The sequence below is a fragment of the Pelodiscus sinensis genome, chromosome 2, assembly GCF_049634645.1.
Source record: "Pelodiscus sinensis isolate JC-2024 chromosome 2, ASM4963464v1, whole genome shotgun sequence".
Taxonomy (NCBI): Eukaryota; Metazoa; Chordata; order Testudines; family Trionychidae; genus Pelodiscus; species Pelodiscus sinensis.
The window spans coordinates 106890192-106904040 of record NC_134712.1 but is presented as its reverse complement, the minus strand read 5'-3'; the positions used below and the strand labels follow the sequence as shown (position 1 = coordinate 106904040).

The 13849-nt window shown below is 41.4% G+C and overlaps 1 protein-coding gene across 1 annotated transcript in view; it reads right to left on the bottom strand.

The window, feature by feature from the left end:
- The window catches only part of JARID2 (jumonji and AT-rich interaction domain containing 2), a 298892-nt gene that overhangs the window by 166538 nt on the left and 118505 nt on the right, over positions 1–13849 (bottom strand). The window contains exon 2 of the mRNA XM_075921199.1: positions 2801–2936. Coding sequence (XP_075777314.1) covers positions 2801–2936 — 136 coding nt within the window. The remainder of the gene's footprint in view (positions 1–2800; positions 2937–13849) is intronic.

The window sequence follows — 13849 nt, the reverse complement described above, 5'->3', positions numbered from 1 at the left end:
AGCTGAGAGCTTGAGCTTACAGTATAAGTGTCACTTTCCACTTTCAAAAACATGAGTTTTGCAGTTTGCTGGAGGATGCTCTCCACTGCCTGCAACATCTGGTAAGAGCAATATGATTTTATTATGCAGAAGCAAAAGCTGTCTCCCTCGAATGTGCCCACTTCTGGAATGCAGCACATAAGTCATGGCTAAAACGTGTAACACGCATCCCAGAATTTAAGTACATAAAACAATGTTTAAGTACTTAATAAGGGGGGCTCCTTTCTTTAAACACTGAACATGTCTAACTCCCTCTGAAGTCACTGAGTGTTGATAGGGTTCGACATCTTTGTAAAATCAGCACCTCATTTAGGTCCCCAATTTACAGTCCTTAAGATTGAAATTTCTGTCTCATCCATATAAAAAAAATTACATCAAATTCTGTCCCATATAGGACTTATGCCACACAACTCTTGAACAACCCCAATTAACTCTCAAAGATGTCTAAGGCTTTTTCTCTCCAATGCAGTTACACCATTTTTTTCCCCAACGCATAGCAACCTGGTGAAAATTAAGTATGATCTGAATTTCCTTATTTCCCACATTGTAAGAGATTTAAATTTAATTAATGTGGCCATATTTTTAAAAACAAATGTTATGAATGTTTTCTTAAATATCTTTTCCTCCATATGAGATCATTTCTCCCTTCCACCAAACTCCAGCCTTCTTTTAAATTGTGCTGATTAAACATATCACATAAAAGACAGTGGTCTTCCTTAAAATTCAACCCGTTCTACAGCTGGGCACCTTGTGAAACATTTCATGGTCAGAAAGAATTAAAAAGGGAACTCTTCTGGCTCAGAAAAAAAGAAGAGCATGTCTATACTTCAGCTGAAGTTTTAATTTCCAACTCCAACAGACGTACCTTCACTATCTTTGATCAAACTAGAACACTAAAAATAGCAGTGCAGCCACAATGACATGGGTGGCAGTATGGGCTAGTCACTAGAGTACAACACTTTCCCAAGATCCTAGGTTTAGCTAGCTCCTGCTACCACCTTCACCACTGTAGCTACACTGCTCTTTTTAGCAAGCTAGCTCAATCAAAGCTACAATACACACATTTATCTAAGCAGCGCTTACAACTCCAGCTACCGTATAGACATGTCCTTAGTCACCCATGTGTGTAGAGGGAAGGGATAATATTATGAAATACCAAATTAGTGAGGCATATGCTTAGGACATAGGCCATGTCGTTGCCAGAGAAGATTATGGCATGTTCCATGTCTGGTGCCTGCATTGACACAGCATTCCCAGCCAACTGAGTTTTCATCTAGGCTGCCTTTGGAGAAACCAGACACCATAAAAACCTCAGTCATCCTGTAACTTGGCACACTATCAAAGCTTTCTAACACAATTATTGTGCTTCACGCCTATAGTTTTTTTTCTTTAACTAAAGAAAACTCCTCCACAATGGAATAAGAAATTTGCAAAAAAAAAAAAAAAAAAAAAAAAAAAACACACACACACAACACTTGACAAATGATAAATGTTGGAGAGGTGCTCAAGAAAAAGAAAGCAATGCTGTTTTGCATACACCTTCAAGCTTATTAGTGGCTTGTGGTTAAAGCTAGAGTGACCCTTCCCTCCAGATTAGTATTTGATATTATTGCCAAACTCAGAAGTCAGAGGGTATTCCTTAATCACACTGGAGAGGCTAAAGTTGTGTATCAGATGCAATAATATAGATTTACACAGTCTGTAACTATCTATAGCCATGCATCCAGGCATTCCACTAGTGTCTGCCTCCTCGAGAATAAGTCAGCTTCACAGAGACTGCAGTGAAATTTGACACACCATGTCAAAAATGCAAGCTGCATAAAAATATGAATAATCTACCAAGTAAGCAGCCAGTTGTTGCTTTAATGTATTAGCACATGAACAGCTATTCATATGCTGACAAACATCTGCACTAAGTCTCTACAAAGACAGCCATCAGCTTTTGTCAGTGAAGAGAAAAACACAACTTGCCCAGAAACCTAATTATTGTCCCTCATTTCCCACCCAGAATGATAACGGCTATTTGCAGAAGTGTCATCTGTCAATGAAGGAGTCCAAAAGAGCTACATTTTAGAATCACGTTTTTCTTACTCAAAGAGCAAGAGTACAGCGAGACTGTGAAACCATTCCTTCATTGGCTAAAGGGCTGAATGAAGATGAAAAAATAAACTTTCCAATCTCAGCAACACTTCTCTATTTTCCCCTCTTCCCCATCCCTTTCCTGCCCAGTTGCCTCCGTTATAGGGTGCAGAAAGTTGCGAGATGAGAACATGATCCCTGGCTCAAAGAGATCCTTGCGTCATTCATTTCTGTCCCATGACAAATTGCTAATGTTTCCCAAAAGGCATTGTGACAGTCGGTGGCACATGGCACACTGGGTTACCTAACTACAGGACACCACACTTCGTATTGACATTCCTGCAAGTACATGAAGCACTGGCACAAGCAGCCAACCACACATGCACATCAGCAATATGCTGTCTTTGGCAGCTATACACTAACTTAACTTGTGTCAGCCAAAGTTTGTAGTGTAGGCTTGGCCCCAGTATCCTACTTTCACTGCACCCTGGGTCAACACAGTTTGTGGGGGAAAATGAGTCAGTACAGGTTAAGTATTCAAAAACCATGTTCTCCTGAACTGTGCATATCAAAAAGATAACGTGTTTGCCAGTATGCACATTGTCTGTTTGCTTCTCCAACCTAGCATTACACTTAAAATGACAGAACTCTTCCAGCTGTACCAGAGAAAAGAAAGACTTACCATTCACAGTCTTGAGACTCCCAGTGATGCCATCACCATGCTGCCTCTTCTGTGCATTTTTGAACTCCTTTAGAGATAAATAAAGGACCTTTCGTACCACCCTCTCCTCTGACCATGGGATTCCATCACTGTCATCCTAGAGAAAAGGATAATGGAAAGGAAACATTTATCGGAAGGATCTAAACAAATCCGGAGTTCAAAAGATACCTTATACCAAGACTAAGAAATGGTAAAGAATAAAAGCTGAGTAGCATGCAAACCTTATATAATTTGAACATCAGAGGTATCAACACATGACAGGATCACAAAAATCAGACCACTAGCTGATCTAATCCCATTATTCTGCACCTAGCAAGAGCCAATATTGGGTACTACAGAAGTAGTAAAATTTGTCTATAAATCCCTATAATGAACCCTACTGCATAGAGAAATTTATCACAGTTGGGAAATATTCCCCCAAGCTCAGAACCTGGTTAAAGTAGAAATAACACTGAACCAAGCAGCAGAAAACATTTAAGTAAATACACTGTACTAACATAACATGTTGGCATTTTTGTGTCTTGAGATTTCCTTAAGATTTTTATATACTGAAGCAATATCATCTGCTCTCTGGTATAGTAGCGTACCTGGATTTAGTAATACAATATATTTGACTACAATAAAAATACCGTGGTTTAATATCAGAGAAAAGCAAACATGGAATTTCTCCCGTGGAGCATACTGTTTTCTTTGCTACTTCTAGGAGACAAACACATGTATTATACTGCAAAAAGGAATAATAGAATAGATAATACTTGGTAGTTGCTTTACGTAAAAGATTAGTTCCCTGTAAAATTATTTCCCTAAAGCTTTTAGCATTCAAGTAAGTATAGTTAGGAAATTGTTCTAAGGGTGCATGTGGGAGTAAGGTAAGTCTTTTTACATCTCATTTTCTTATGCTCTAGTTTCCTTGTTGTCGTTTCAGGATTCTTACCATCATTATTTATGGTTTCTAGCCCTAGCATTCCTCAAGGGCTGTGTCGCTGCCAAGTGAGAAGATTAGAGTTTTCTGGACAGCCCTTGTTTAGGTAAGCATACCCCTCTGCGCTGTCACACTTCACTGAGAAACCAAAACACCACTATCAATGAGCCACTCCAGAGGGCAAAACGGTTTACATTGTATGAGAGAAGTGACCAATAACATTAACTTTTTAAAAATAAACTTATTTTACGGTGACTATCAACACCTTTTCCTACCTACTCCAGTGTGATATTTGAGGCTGAGGGGAGGCTGTTGAACACTACACATATCTCTTCCACCCATTTGTGTTACTGATTACCTGACCAAAAATACATAGATACATGAAGGCCAAACAAAAGTTTGTATCCTGGCAATGACAGCAGGATGTTCCTTTCACACTAGGGACATACTACTATAACACAAACACACACAGAACTATGTGCAGATAGCTTTGGAATAAATATATGTAAGTTCAAGACAAAAAAGCCGACTTTGTAATTGAACTGAAACATTAATGGAAATATTCTCTAGGCAAGTACTTTAAAGAGAACGGTGATCTGAACGCTGGCAACAGATGTTCACACAAATTGAATTTCAGTTTGCCATTTCGCTGCCAATCAGGGTGGACGGATTTAAATTACGGTTTTAAATCACAATCGAAATCACCATAAAAATAATTGTTTTAAATCAAGTTTCCTAGTGATACTCCCTCACATATTTCTTCAAACAACGGTGCAAATCTGATTACTAAAACATGTTAACTTACAATTCAGAAAAGCATTTTACAACATCTAAAATGGTATGCTTTGTGTATTTTTAGATAACTTGATTTTTATTAATTTCAGAAATGGTACATAATGCTCATTACCTGCATCAAACTGCAGGTTCAGCAGCACTGTATTAGGAATACTAAGAACTAAATCACACACAAACACAACACCACTTATTTTATTAAGCTAAATCTTAAATGTTACATGAATGTTTCACATTTGCAATTGCAGCATCTCCTGAATTGCCAGATGACTTTTTTTTTAAATTTACAAATTTTAATTCTAACAGACAAGTCCTCAGAGCACTACATGTATGATGTCCCTAAAACTTCTACAATTAGCTCTTATCTTCCCCACTCCCACTGTCATTTTGATGCAACTCCAATTCCAAGTTACCAAAAAGAGCTTGACTCTGTTTACGGTGCACTTAATTTTGGAAAAAACATGGAGTTCTGTGGCACCTTAAAGACTAACAAATTTATTTGGGCATAAGCTTTCGTGGGTAATAACCACTTAAGCTCTGTTGAAAAAAAGTATAGAAGTGGATTTCTTTGGAAAAGCTGATTTATGCATGAAGTAAAATAGGGAACAGACTTATGGGGATCACCATTGTGGGCTGTGACCATGATGTTCCAAACTAAGAGGCATGTATTACACAATACAAAATAAGAAGAGACACTCGGTGGCAACTGGCAACTCTACATTTCTCTTGTTGAAGCTGTTTGCATTTCATACTTGGGTGACAGAATCAAAATTTGGTTAACTAATTAAACAAACCATAAGGATTAGCTAAACTAACCTTTTTTTTTTTTTTAAAATAGCAACTTCCATCATAGCAAACACACATGTGGGGGGCTGTTGTTACTTTTTACTGCTCGCCAAGTGTGTTATTTTTTTGTTTCTGACTGGTCTGTGCATTTCATCATTTTCATTTCTCTTTTATGCTTAAATTTAATTCTTTGAGTAGTGAGTTCTAAAATGCCTAACCTGTTGTGGCTGGAGTCATTATCCCCATGCTAAATGCTGCTCCTGGAAGTGGCTGGCATGTCCCTGCAGCCCCTGAAAAAAACAGCAATGCTCCTGCAGCTCCCATTGATCAATAACAGGAAACTGTGGCCAGTAGAAACTGTGGGCTCAGTGCCTGTAAATGAGGGGCAGCACATAGCACCATGGAGCCATTGCTGTACATGCCAGCTGCTTTCAGGAGTGGAACAGGGCCAGGACAGGAGTAAGACTCCCTTAACTCCACTGCTCCACCACCCAGAAGCAGTCTCAGTTAAACAGTGCCCAGCCAGAGCCTGCATCCTGAACCTCTGTCCCAGCCCTGAACCTCCTCCTGCATCCAACTGCCTTCCCAGAGATTGTACCCTGAAGCCCCTTCTGGACCCCAATCCCCCACCCTAGGCTAAGCCCAGAGCCCCTCTCACACTCCAAACCCCTTGGCCCAAGACCAGAGCCTGCTCCCCAACCGCCTCCCCCAGCCTGGTAAAAGTGAGTGAGGATGGGGAGGAAGGAGGATGGAGTGGGCAGGGTGAGGCCTCGGAGAAGGGGCAGAGCAGAGGCAGGGCCCCAGAGAAGGGGCAGAAAGGAAGTGGAGCAAGAGTATTGGGGTTTGAGGTAGATCTTACATTGCACTTAAATTCAAAAAGTGATCTTACGGCTAAGAAGGTTGGAGACCACTGCCCTACACAGTTACATATTTTGTTTCAACTACTGGTATGAAACAAATACAACTATATAATTAAGTCAAGAAACTCCGTGACATTTTTCTGTTTTAGATCCACCGACCCTAACAGAGAAACCACTCGTAAAAATCGCTTGGCTCCTACTTCACACCTTTTTCCTCTCCCAAGCAATTGGAACAGACACTCCATGCCTCCAAAGACCTGAAATTTACCAGAAAACTCCAATAAGGGCCTATACTAATCCTGGCTGCTAAGAACGCAGCTTGTTTAAATTAAAGAAATCCTACTGAAATGCACTTAAACATGCTACGGAAGCTGACTGCTATCGAAAGGACTTGGCAGCATCCTTTGTTTGAATGCCCATTCGAGTGAAATCTGCTGACACTTTTCTTGAAAATGTTCTTGGCACACATTGATGAATAAGCAGATTACACCTGAGTTAGTAACCTATGAAATGTATATAGCTTGGACCTCCCTGGTTTGGCAGCCTGGGGACCTGATTGGTCCTGAATCACAGAGTTTGCCCGACCAGGGGAGATCAAAGCTTCTCCCTGGGCTGTGGGCGACCCTGGAGCTTGGGCTTCCTACCCCAAGGCTGGGCTCATGCTGGGGCTCCCAGGGTCAGCCTCCTCGGGTCCCTCTCCACTTTGGCTTCCAGCCAGGCAGGGGCTTCCTGCTGGTCCCACCACTCCCACCAGGGATTCCTACTCTTCCCCCACTCCTCCGGCCACTGCTGGCCCTGCTTCAATCGGGGTTCTCAGCTGGGGATTTCCCCCCTGCACCCACTGCTCAGTGTCTGCCTGGGTTCCCAGCCGGGACCTGGGATTCCACCCAGTCAGGACTGGCCCCATTGCTGCCAGGGTTCCTGGCTGGGACTGGTGATTCCTTTCAGACACCGCAGGGGCTCCTGAGGGCTGGACTTCCCACGACCCGTAGGACCAGCCCCTGCCAGCCCACCTGGGGCTCCCCAGCATCTGTGGGACTCCCAGCTGAGTTGTTCTCCTCACCTCTGGAGTTCGCTTCTCCAGCAACATCCATGGTCCTTCCTTCTAGGCCACAGACGTTGCCGGACCAAAGAGTCCCGGATCTGGGAGGTTCAACCTGTAGTATATTCTCTGGAACATCTGAGTTACTGACCCCAGTCAAGAGGAACTAGTAAAGAAAAATCGTAAATGGAGGGACAGGTCTAATCTACTTTACTCCTTTTAAAGCAGGAGCAAGAGCTGCATCAGTGAACAAATGGGTTCCAAAAACAAGCTACAAAGATAACTCTCTGAAACCACTACAGGTGTAAGATTACATTTCACACTATTACAGAGCCATCTTTTCCTCTGTGTAACTGCAGAACCAAGACAAATCACACTGGCTTAATCTTCACACCATAACAGCACTTGCAATTGATACGTCCCAGAAGGACGTTCTCTTCACAACCAAAACTTCCACTTGCCTAGAGTCCTACCCACAATGAAGTATGAGCAGGCCATAACAAAGCAGTCACCCCACTTCAATATCTCCAATATACAGTCTTTAAGTAACAACAAAAGAAGGGACAAAGTCATTGCCAATAACCAGGTTGCACATATCCATATCTAAAAAGTAATAAACATATAGCATCACCTTAAGCTGCATTTCCCCTCAGGCATCCACTGTAAAAGCAGTGATTTGGAGCTCAACTTCATTCTTTCAGATAAGTTCCAATTCTTGACATATTTAATTACAACTGCATAGCTCACAACTTTTTTGCCTCAAAGTGTCAGTGAAAGATATGCCTCCAATCAATTCAGTTAAATTAGCTCACCTGATAAAAGAGTTTTTAATGCACTATTTTGGAATGACTTATAGTGAAAGACTCAAGGAGCTCAATCTAGTAAAGTGATGGCTAAGGGGTGACTTGATCCTAGTCTAATAGTAACAAAAACAGAAATGCTACAATAGATCTAGAAGTGAAAAATGTACAACAAAATGCAATGGATGGACATTGAACCTAGTCATATTTAGACTAGAAATAAGGGGAACATTTTTAACAAGGTGGGTAGCTAACCATTACAACAACTTACAAAGCATTGTGATATTGGACATGTTAAAATTAAGTCTAAATGTTGTTCTAAAATAAATTGCTCCATTTCAAACAAAAATTAAATCAGTGTAAATTCTATCACTTGTGTTAAAAAGGTCAGATTAGATTATTACAATGGTTCCTTCTGATTTTATAATCTATGAATTAATTTTACTTATTATTCAAGTAGCAGAAGTAAAAATCTGGAGAAATCCCAACAGATCACAGGAGTTAAAAAATGTTAATTGCAATATTTCTTTTAAAATCGTTACAAACATTTTTTGTATGCTAAACAGTTTGAGGGAACTTTACATCACACATTTAGTATCTAAACATCAGATACCAAAGTGCATGCTAGTGACAGATTGCTGGATACAGTCTGAAAAAAAAAAAACCACACACGCCATTTCCTATAATTTGGCACACAACCCTCTATCCGCCAGCAATGATTATTAAGCTTCTATAGAACACTGCGCTCTGCTAAACGCAGCAGGGACAAAACCATTCAAAGCTAAACTGGTTTGTAATTTTTTTCTGTATTTGTAAAATTTTGTACTAACTTTTTTGAGCTAAGTGACAAGCTAATGTCACAATTAAGGTTGAAGTGGTTTTATGTTAAGTTGTTTTTACCTGTGCCACTTTGCACCTTACAACCCAACCACTGCTTACAACTTGCTCACCGTGGTTGAAATTCAACCGTGCTCAAAGAGCGTGCAGAAGGACTATGCACCCACTTAAACACCTTTTCAAAAAATATAAAGTGATGAATTGGCCCTCTCAAGGATTAAATTTCACCCACTCTTTGAATGCTGCTGATTTGGAGGGAAAAAACCCCACACCAAAAATCAAGGTTACTTTTGCTTCTACATTCATTCATCAACTGCTACTACATTCTTAAGCTTGGTGTAGCCTTTAGCAAATAGTTCACAGGGTAAAGCAGCAGCTGAAGCAAGGGCAAATGCATGTAACACAAAAGGATATGTGTTTTGCTTTCTGTAAATAGCTTTACAGCAAGAATGACTTTATTTAAAGAGTTCATAGGGTACAAAGATAGCTATAAGCACGTATGTTATGATTCAATACATCTGGCACATTTCCAGTTCTCTTGGGTCTTTCCCCAGCAAGCACTTCTTGACCTCACTTCTCATGCCAAGTTGCAATCAGCAAAACTTCAACAAAACAAATCCAATCAAAAAAACCAAACAAAAACAAATAAACAAAGCCCAGCACAGGAGCCAGCAGTTGGTAAAGATTACCATGGCAGCCATTGCATTAAATGAATATGCATTCATGGTTTAGCAGCCCCAAGGGGGTCACCCCACAGAGGTAAGAAGGTCAGTCTGAAGCAATAGGAAAAATAAGCCATGCATTTTAGTCCTTTTCTGGAGATATTTTAAAAGAAGAACTATTTAAAAGACAGTTTTATTGAGAAAGAAAGACTCTTCCTTCTGCATGATTAGTGCAGTGAAATTTTTCGGAGAACAGCTGGTTGTCAACCACTCCCTCCCATCCACCACCATAGTTGGGCTAAAACAGAATTATTTGTTGACTAAATAAATGGAACCCTTCAATAGACTCAGTGAAGACAACAAATACACATTTGAAAGACAAGAGGAGAAGGACAGTCTAATGGTTTGCTTCTATTACCAATGCTGCCACAAATTTTCAACTTTGGGCAAGTTGAGTAGTTTTCATTGTGCTTCAGATTTTTGATCTGTGTAATGGGATTATAATGCTTATATGCAGGTGTTTGTGAGCCTTAATTCAGTAATCTTCAACAGCAATAAGAATATAATGGGAGAGTGCACTATTTTACTATTATGCATTAAAGGATGTAAGCGACTAGTCGACTATCCAATAGGCAAATACTTATCGGATAGTCAACTAGTGACTCGACGAGTTGCCTCCCCCTCCCCTTGCTGTCTCTATCAAACAGAGGCAGCAAGGGTGAGAGTAGGAGTCAGTGCTGGGGGGAGCCAGCTTAAAAGCCAATTCTCCCCAGTACTGTCTTGGTGCAGGTGGGGGGGGGGGGAGTTAACCTTTTCAGTGAGTTTATCTATCTAGAGGATGCAACAGTTATTCATTTAAAACTAAGTTTTATATAAATACAATGCAGAAAGTAAAACCTTGGGAAGGAGTTAAATTGATGAGAATTATCTTTATGGGTTCAGATTTTGGTCTGTTGAGAAACCTAACAGCTTTTCTAATGTAGGAAAATAACTAACATTTTTAATGTCACCTAGCACACAATCAAATATGATTTTGGACCTAACAGTCTGACATTAAAAATGGCTTATGTATTCAATAAACTAACAGCTAGAGTCATTCATGACCAACTGACATTGTTGAAAAGGTGTTAAACCATGTTTATGTTAGGTGCAAAGCCATTTTTAAATAAGTGTTGGCTAACATGGGGGGGGGGGGAGAGTAGATTTCTCCTTATAGGTATGATTAGCATTTAGTGCTTTAGGTATTTAGACAGGAAATTTTCTCGGGGGGAAAAAAATGCATCAGTTTTTCCTTTAGGAACTTATGGTATGAGGCTCCTGTTGGGTTAGTAGTTATAGGGTTTATCTGGAGGAAAATCATCTTTTCATGATTGCTGAAGAGGGAGGGAAAAGGGGGGGGAAATCTTTCTTTCTGTCTGCCCACCTGAGCCTAAGGAAACACCATTTCACATCTTTTTTTTATTAGTGTTACGATTCCTAGAAACCTACACTCTTGGTCCTGCTCTTTAATGAAAATTAGATTGAACTAATTTGGTCACTCAGGGCAGTGAAAAATGTTGTGGCCTGAATGCTTGTAGTAAAGTTGATCTAATCTCTAGCATAGACATTGATGTAATTAATTCACTTTAAGAGATGATAGTTGGTTTCACAGAAGAATCCTTCACAAAAGGCTGACAGAAAGATTTTTCTGTGAAACCAACTAAAATCTCTTAAAGAGGCGGATTAATTACATCCATGGAAAGCCCCCTTCCACCAAGGCAGAAAGCATCTATACTGCATTGTTATAGCAGCTTAGCTGAATGACTGTAACAGCGCCGTGGTAATGTTGATACAGCTTCAGAAAATGTGGCTGAATTAGGCAAATTTACAATAAATATAAAGTGAGAACTTTTAAAATTTGTAACCAAGGATACTACCCCAAAATGCTAGTCATATAAAAAAAATCGTGTTTAGCACAATGTATAGTATCTTACAGGCTTATTTCTGGAAATTATTTGATATTTTATCAAAAGCTCTGTAATAGTTCCTTACTGAATTTTGGTTATGGGTCATTTGTGATGGACGGACAGACTCTTTTCTTCCGTCCCTCCCTCTCTCCTTCCCTCCCTCTGGAAAAGGAACAGTTCCAATATAGAGTGTTCAGTTTAAAATAAAACTGATAATGGGGACTTCTACACAGCACATTTAACTTCTACAAAACACCATCAAATAATGCATACTTTATCTTTGATTACAGCCTATTAAAATGTTACATCTGAAATCAGATTATGATCATTTGCTGAAAAATAATTTATTGTGTAACAGCTCTGACAGCCTGAATCTCTGACCACCTAGCGTGTCTTTATAAAAATCTGCTGGGGAGCTTCCAGTTCAGCTCTTAGAAGCTGAGGAATTTGAGGTGTATGAGACAGTAGTCAAGGCATCCACATTTGCTGTGACATCCACAGCTCTACTCACCTTTATGTTTAAAGGGAAGAATAAAATCCAAGAATAAAGCAGTGCAAGCCATTAAGCACAGAGGTAAAAACCTCCTACAGCTGTTGAGGCAACAATTTTTATTACACCATAAAAGGCCTAGAACCACAGCAGGGTTTTCATTTTACAAATCTGGCATTCATTTGAATTTTAAAAACTGGCTTGTTTAAAAAAGCATGTTTTTTCACACCCTTCACCAAGACAGCTATGCCAACAAAACTTCTGTACACCAGGCCTACATCAGCCACAAGAAATTCCTTCCGTTGGCCTAGAAATGTTTGATTAGGCTTCTTGCCTTCCAATTAGTCCATGGGATCTTTTTCATCCAATCCCCAAAATTAAGATTACTGTTTCTTTCTCTCCTACTATAGGTACCGTATATTCCGGCGTACAAGACGACCTCTGAAGTTAAAAAACATCCCCCAAAAATCGGGGGTCGTCTTGTACGCCGGATGCCCCGCCGCCGGAGCCCCTCCGCGGCTTTGAAAGCCTCGGGGGAAGCCGGCGGCGGGGCATCCCAGGGGCGCATGGGATGCCCCGCCGCCGGCTTCCCCCGAGGCTTTGAAAGCCGCGGAGGGGCTCCGGCGGGCGGGCAGCCCATGCGCGCCTGGGATGCCCCGCCGCCGGCTTCCCCCGAGGCTTTCAAAGCCGCGGAGGGGCTCCGGCGGGCGGGCAGCCCATGCGCGCCTGGGATGCCCCCCCGCCGGCTTCCCCCAGGGCTTTCAAAGCCGCGGAGGGGCTCTGGCGGGGGGGGCAGCCCATGCACGCCTGGGATGCCCCCCCGCCGGCTTCCCCCGAGGCTTTCAAAGCCGCGGAGGGGCTCCGGCGGCGGGGGGGGGGGGGGGGGAGCCCAGGCGCTCCTGGCGCTCCTGGCGGCTTTGCTCCCGGTGCCTCTGGTCTGCTGGGGACCAGCTCCAGCAGACCAGGGACACCGGGAGCAAAGGAGGCGGAGGGGCGCTGGGGTATAAGATGAAACCCTATCTTTTAATTAAAAAGATAGGGGGTCGTCTTATACGCCCAGTCGCCCTATACGCCGGAAAATACGGTAATTACAGGGGGTTAACTAAACCATTCCAAGACTACTTCTGATGTATCTCCCTTCTTAAGATTTTGAGGCCTGTCTACACTCCAAATTTTCACTAATATAACTAAACTGTTTTCTAAACTGATTTAGTTGAAGTCATGCAGCTTCCTTATGTGGACATGCTTACACTGGTTTGAGAGAGAGTGTTAATATTTAGTTAATTTAGTAAACTGATTTCTTGAGTTTAAAAATCTATTGCCTTCTCCATGTTCCTAGGTATCCAAATGCCTTTGAAAACACACTGGAGAAGATGACTGAATGTAGGGCTAGTAACAACCCAAGTTAAATCAACATGAACTACTCAAACCAATTTCAGACCAGCTACATAAAGTGGGCTAAAATATTTAAACTATTTAGTTGAAAGCACTTCTGTATGAAGACCATGCCTTGTATATGGAGCTGGGAAGGGGTCTGCCTACACAGCAAAGAAAAACATAAAAAAAAAACCCAACAGGGTGGAGCCTGGGTCAAGCGATTCTGGCTGGAGAACCTTGCGCTGCATCTTTATAAACAACTATGTAAACATTTGGGCTGACCCTAGCCTCTGAAACCCAGCGATGACCTATACTGCTGTTTAGAACTCTGCAGTTCAAGCACCATGAGCCCAAGTCAGTTGACCCAGGTTCTGCAACTAAATGTGGGTTTTTTTCCCAACTGTCACACACCCCCTTACTGTCTTTCGGGCAATGAGGGCTTGCACCCACCAACAGCAAAGTGGCAGTGTCTCTACTTTCAAAGTTGTGTTTTGAC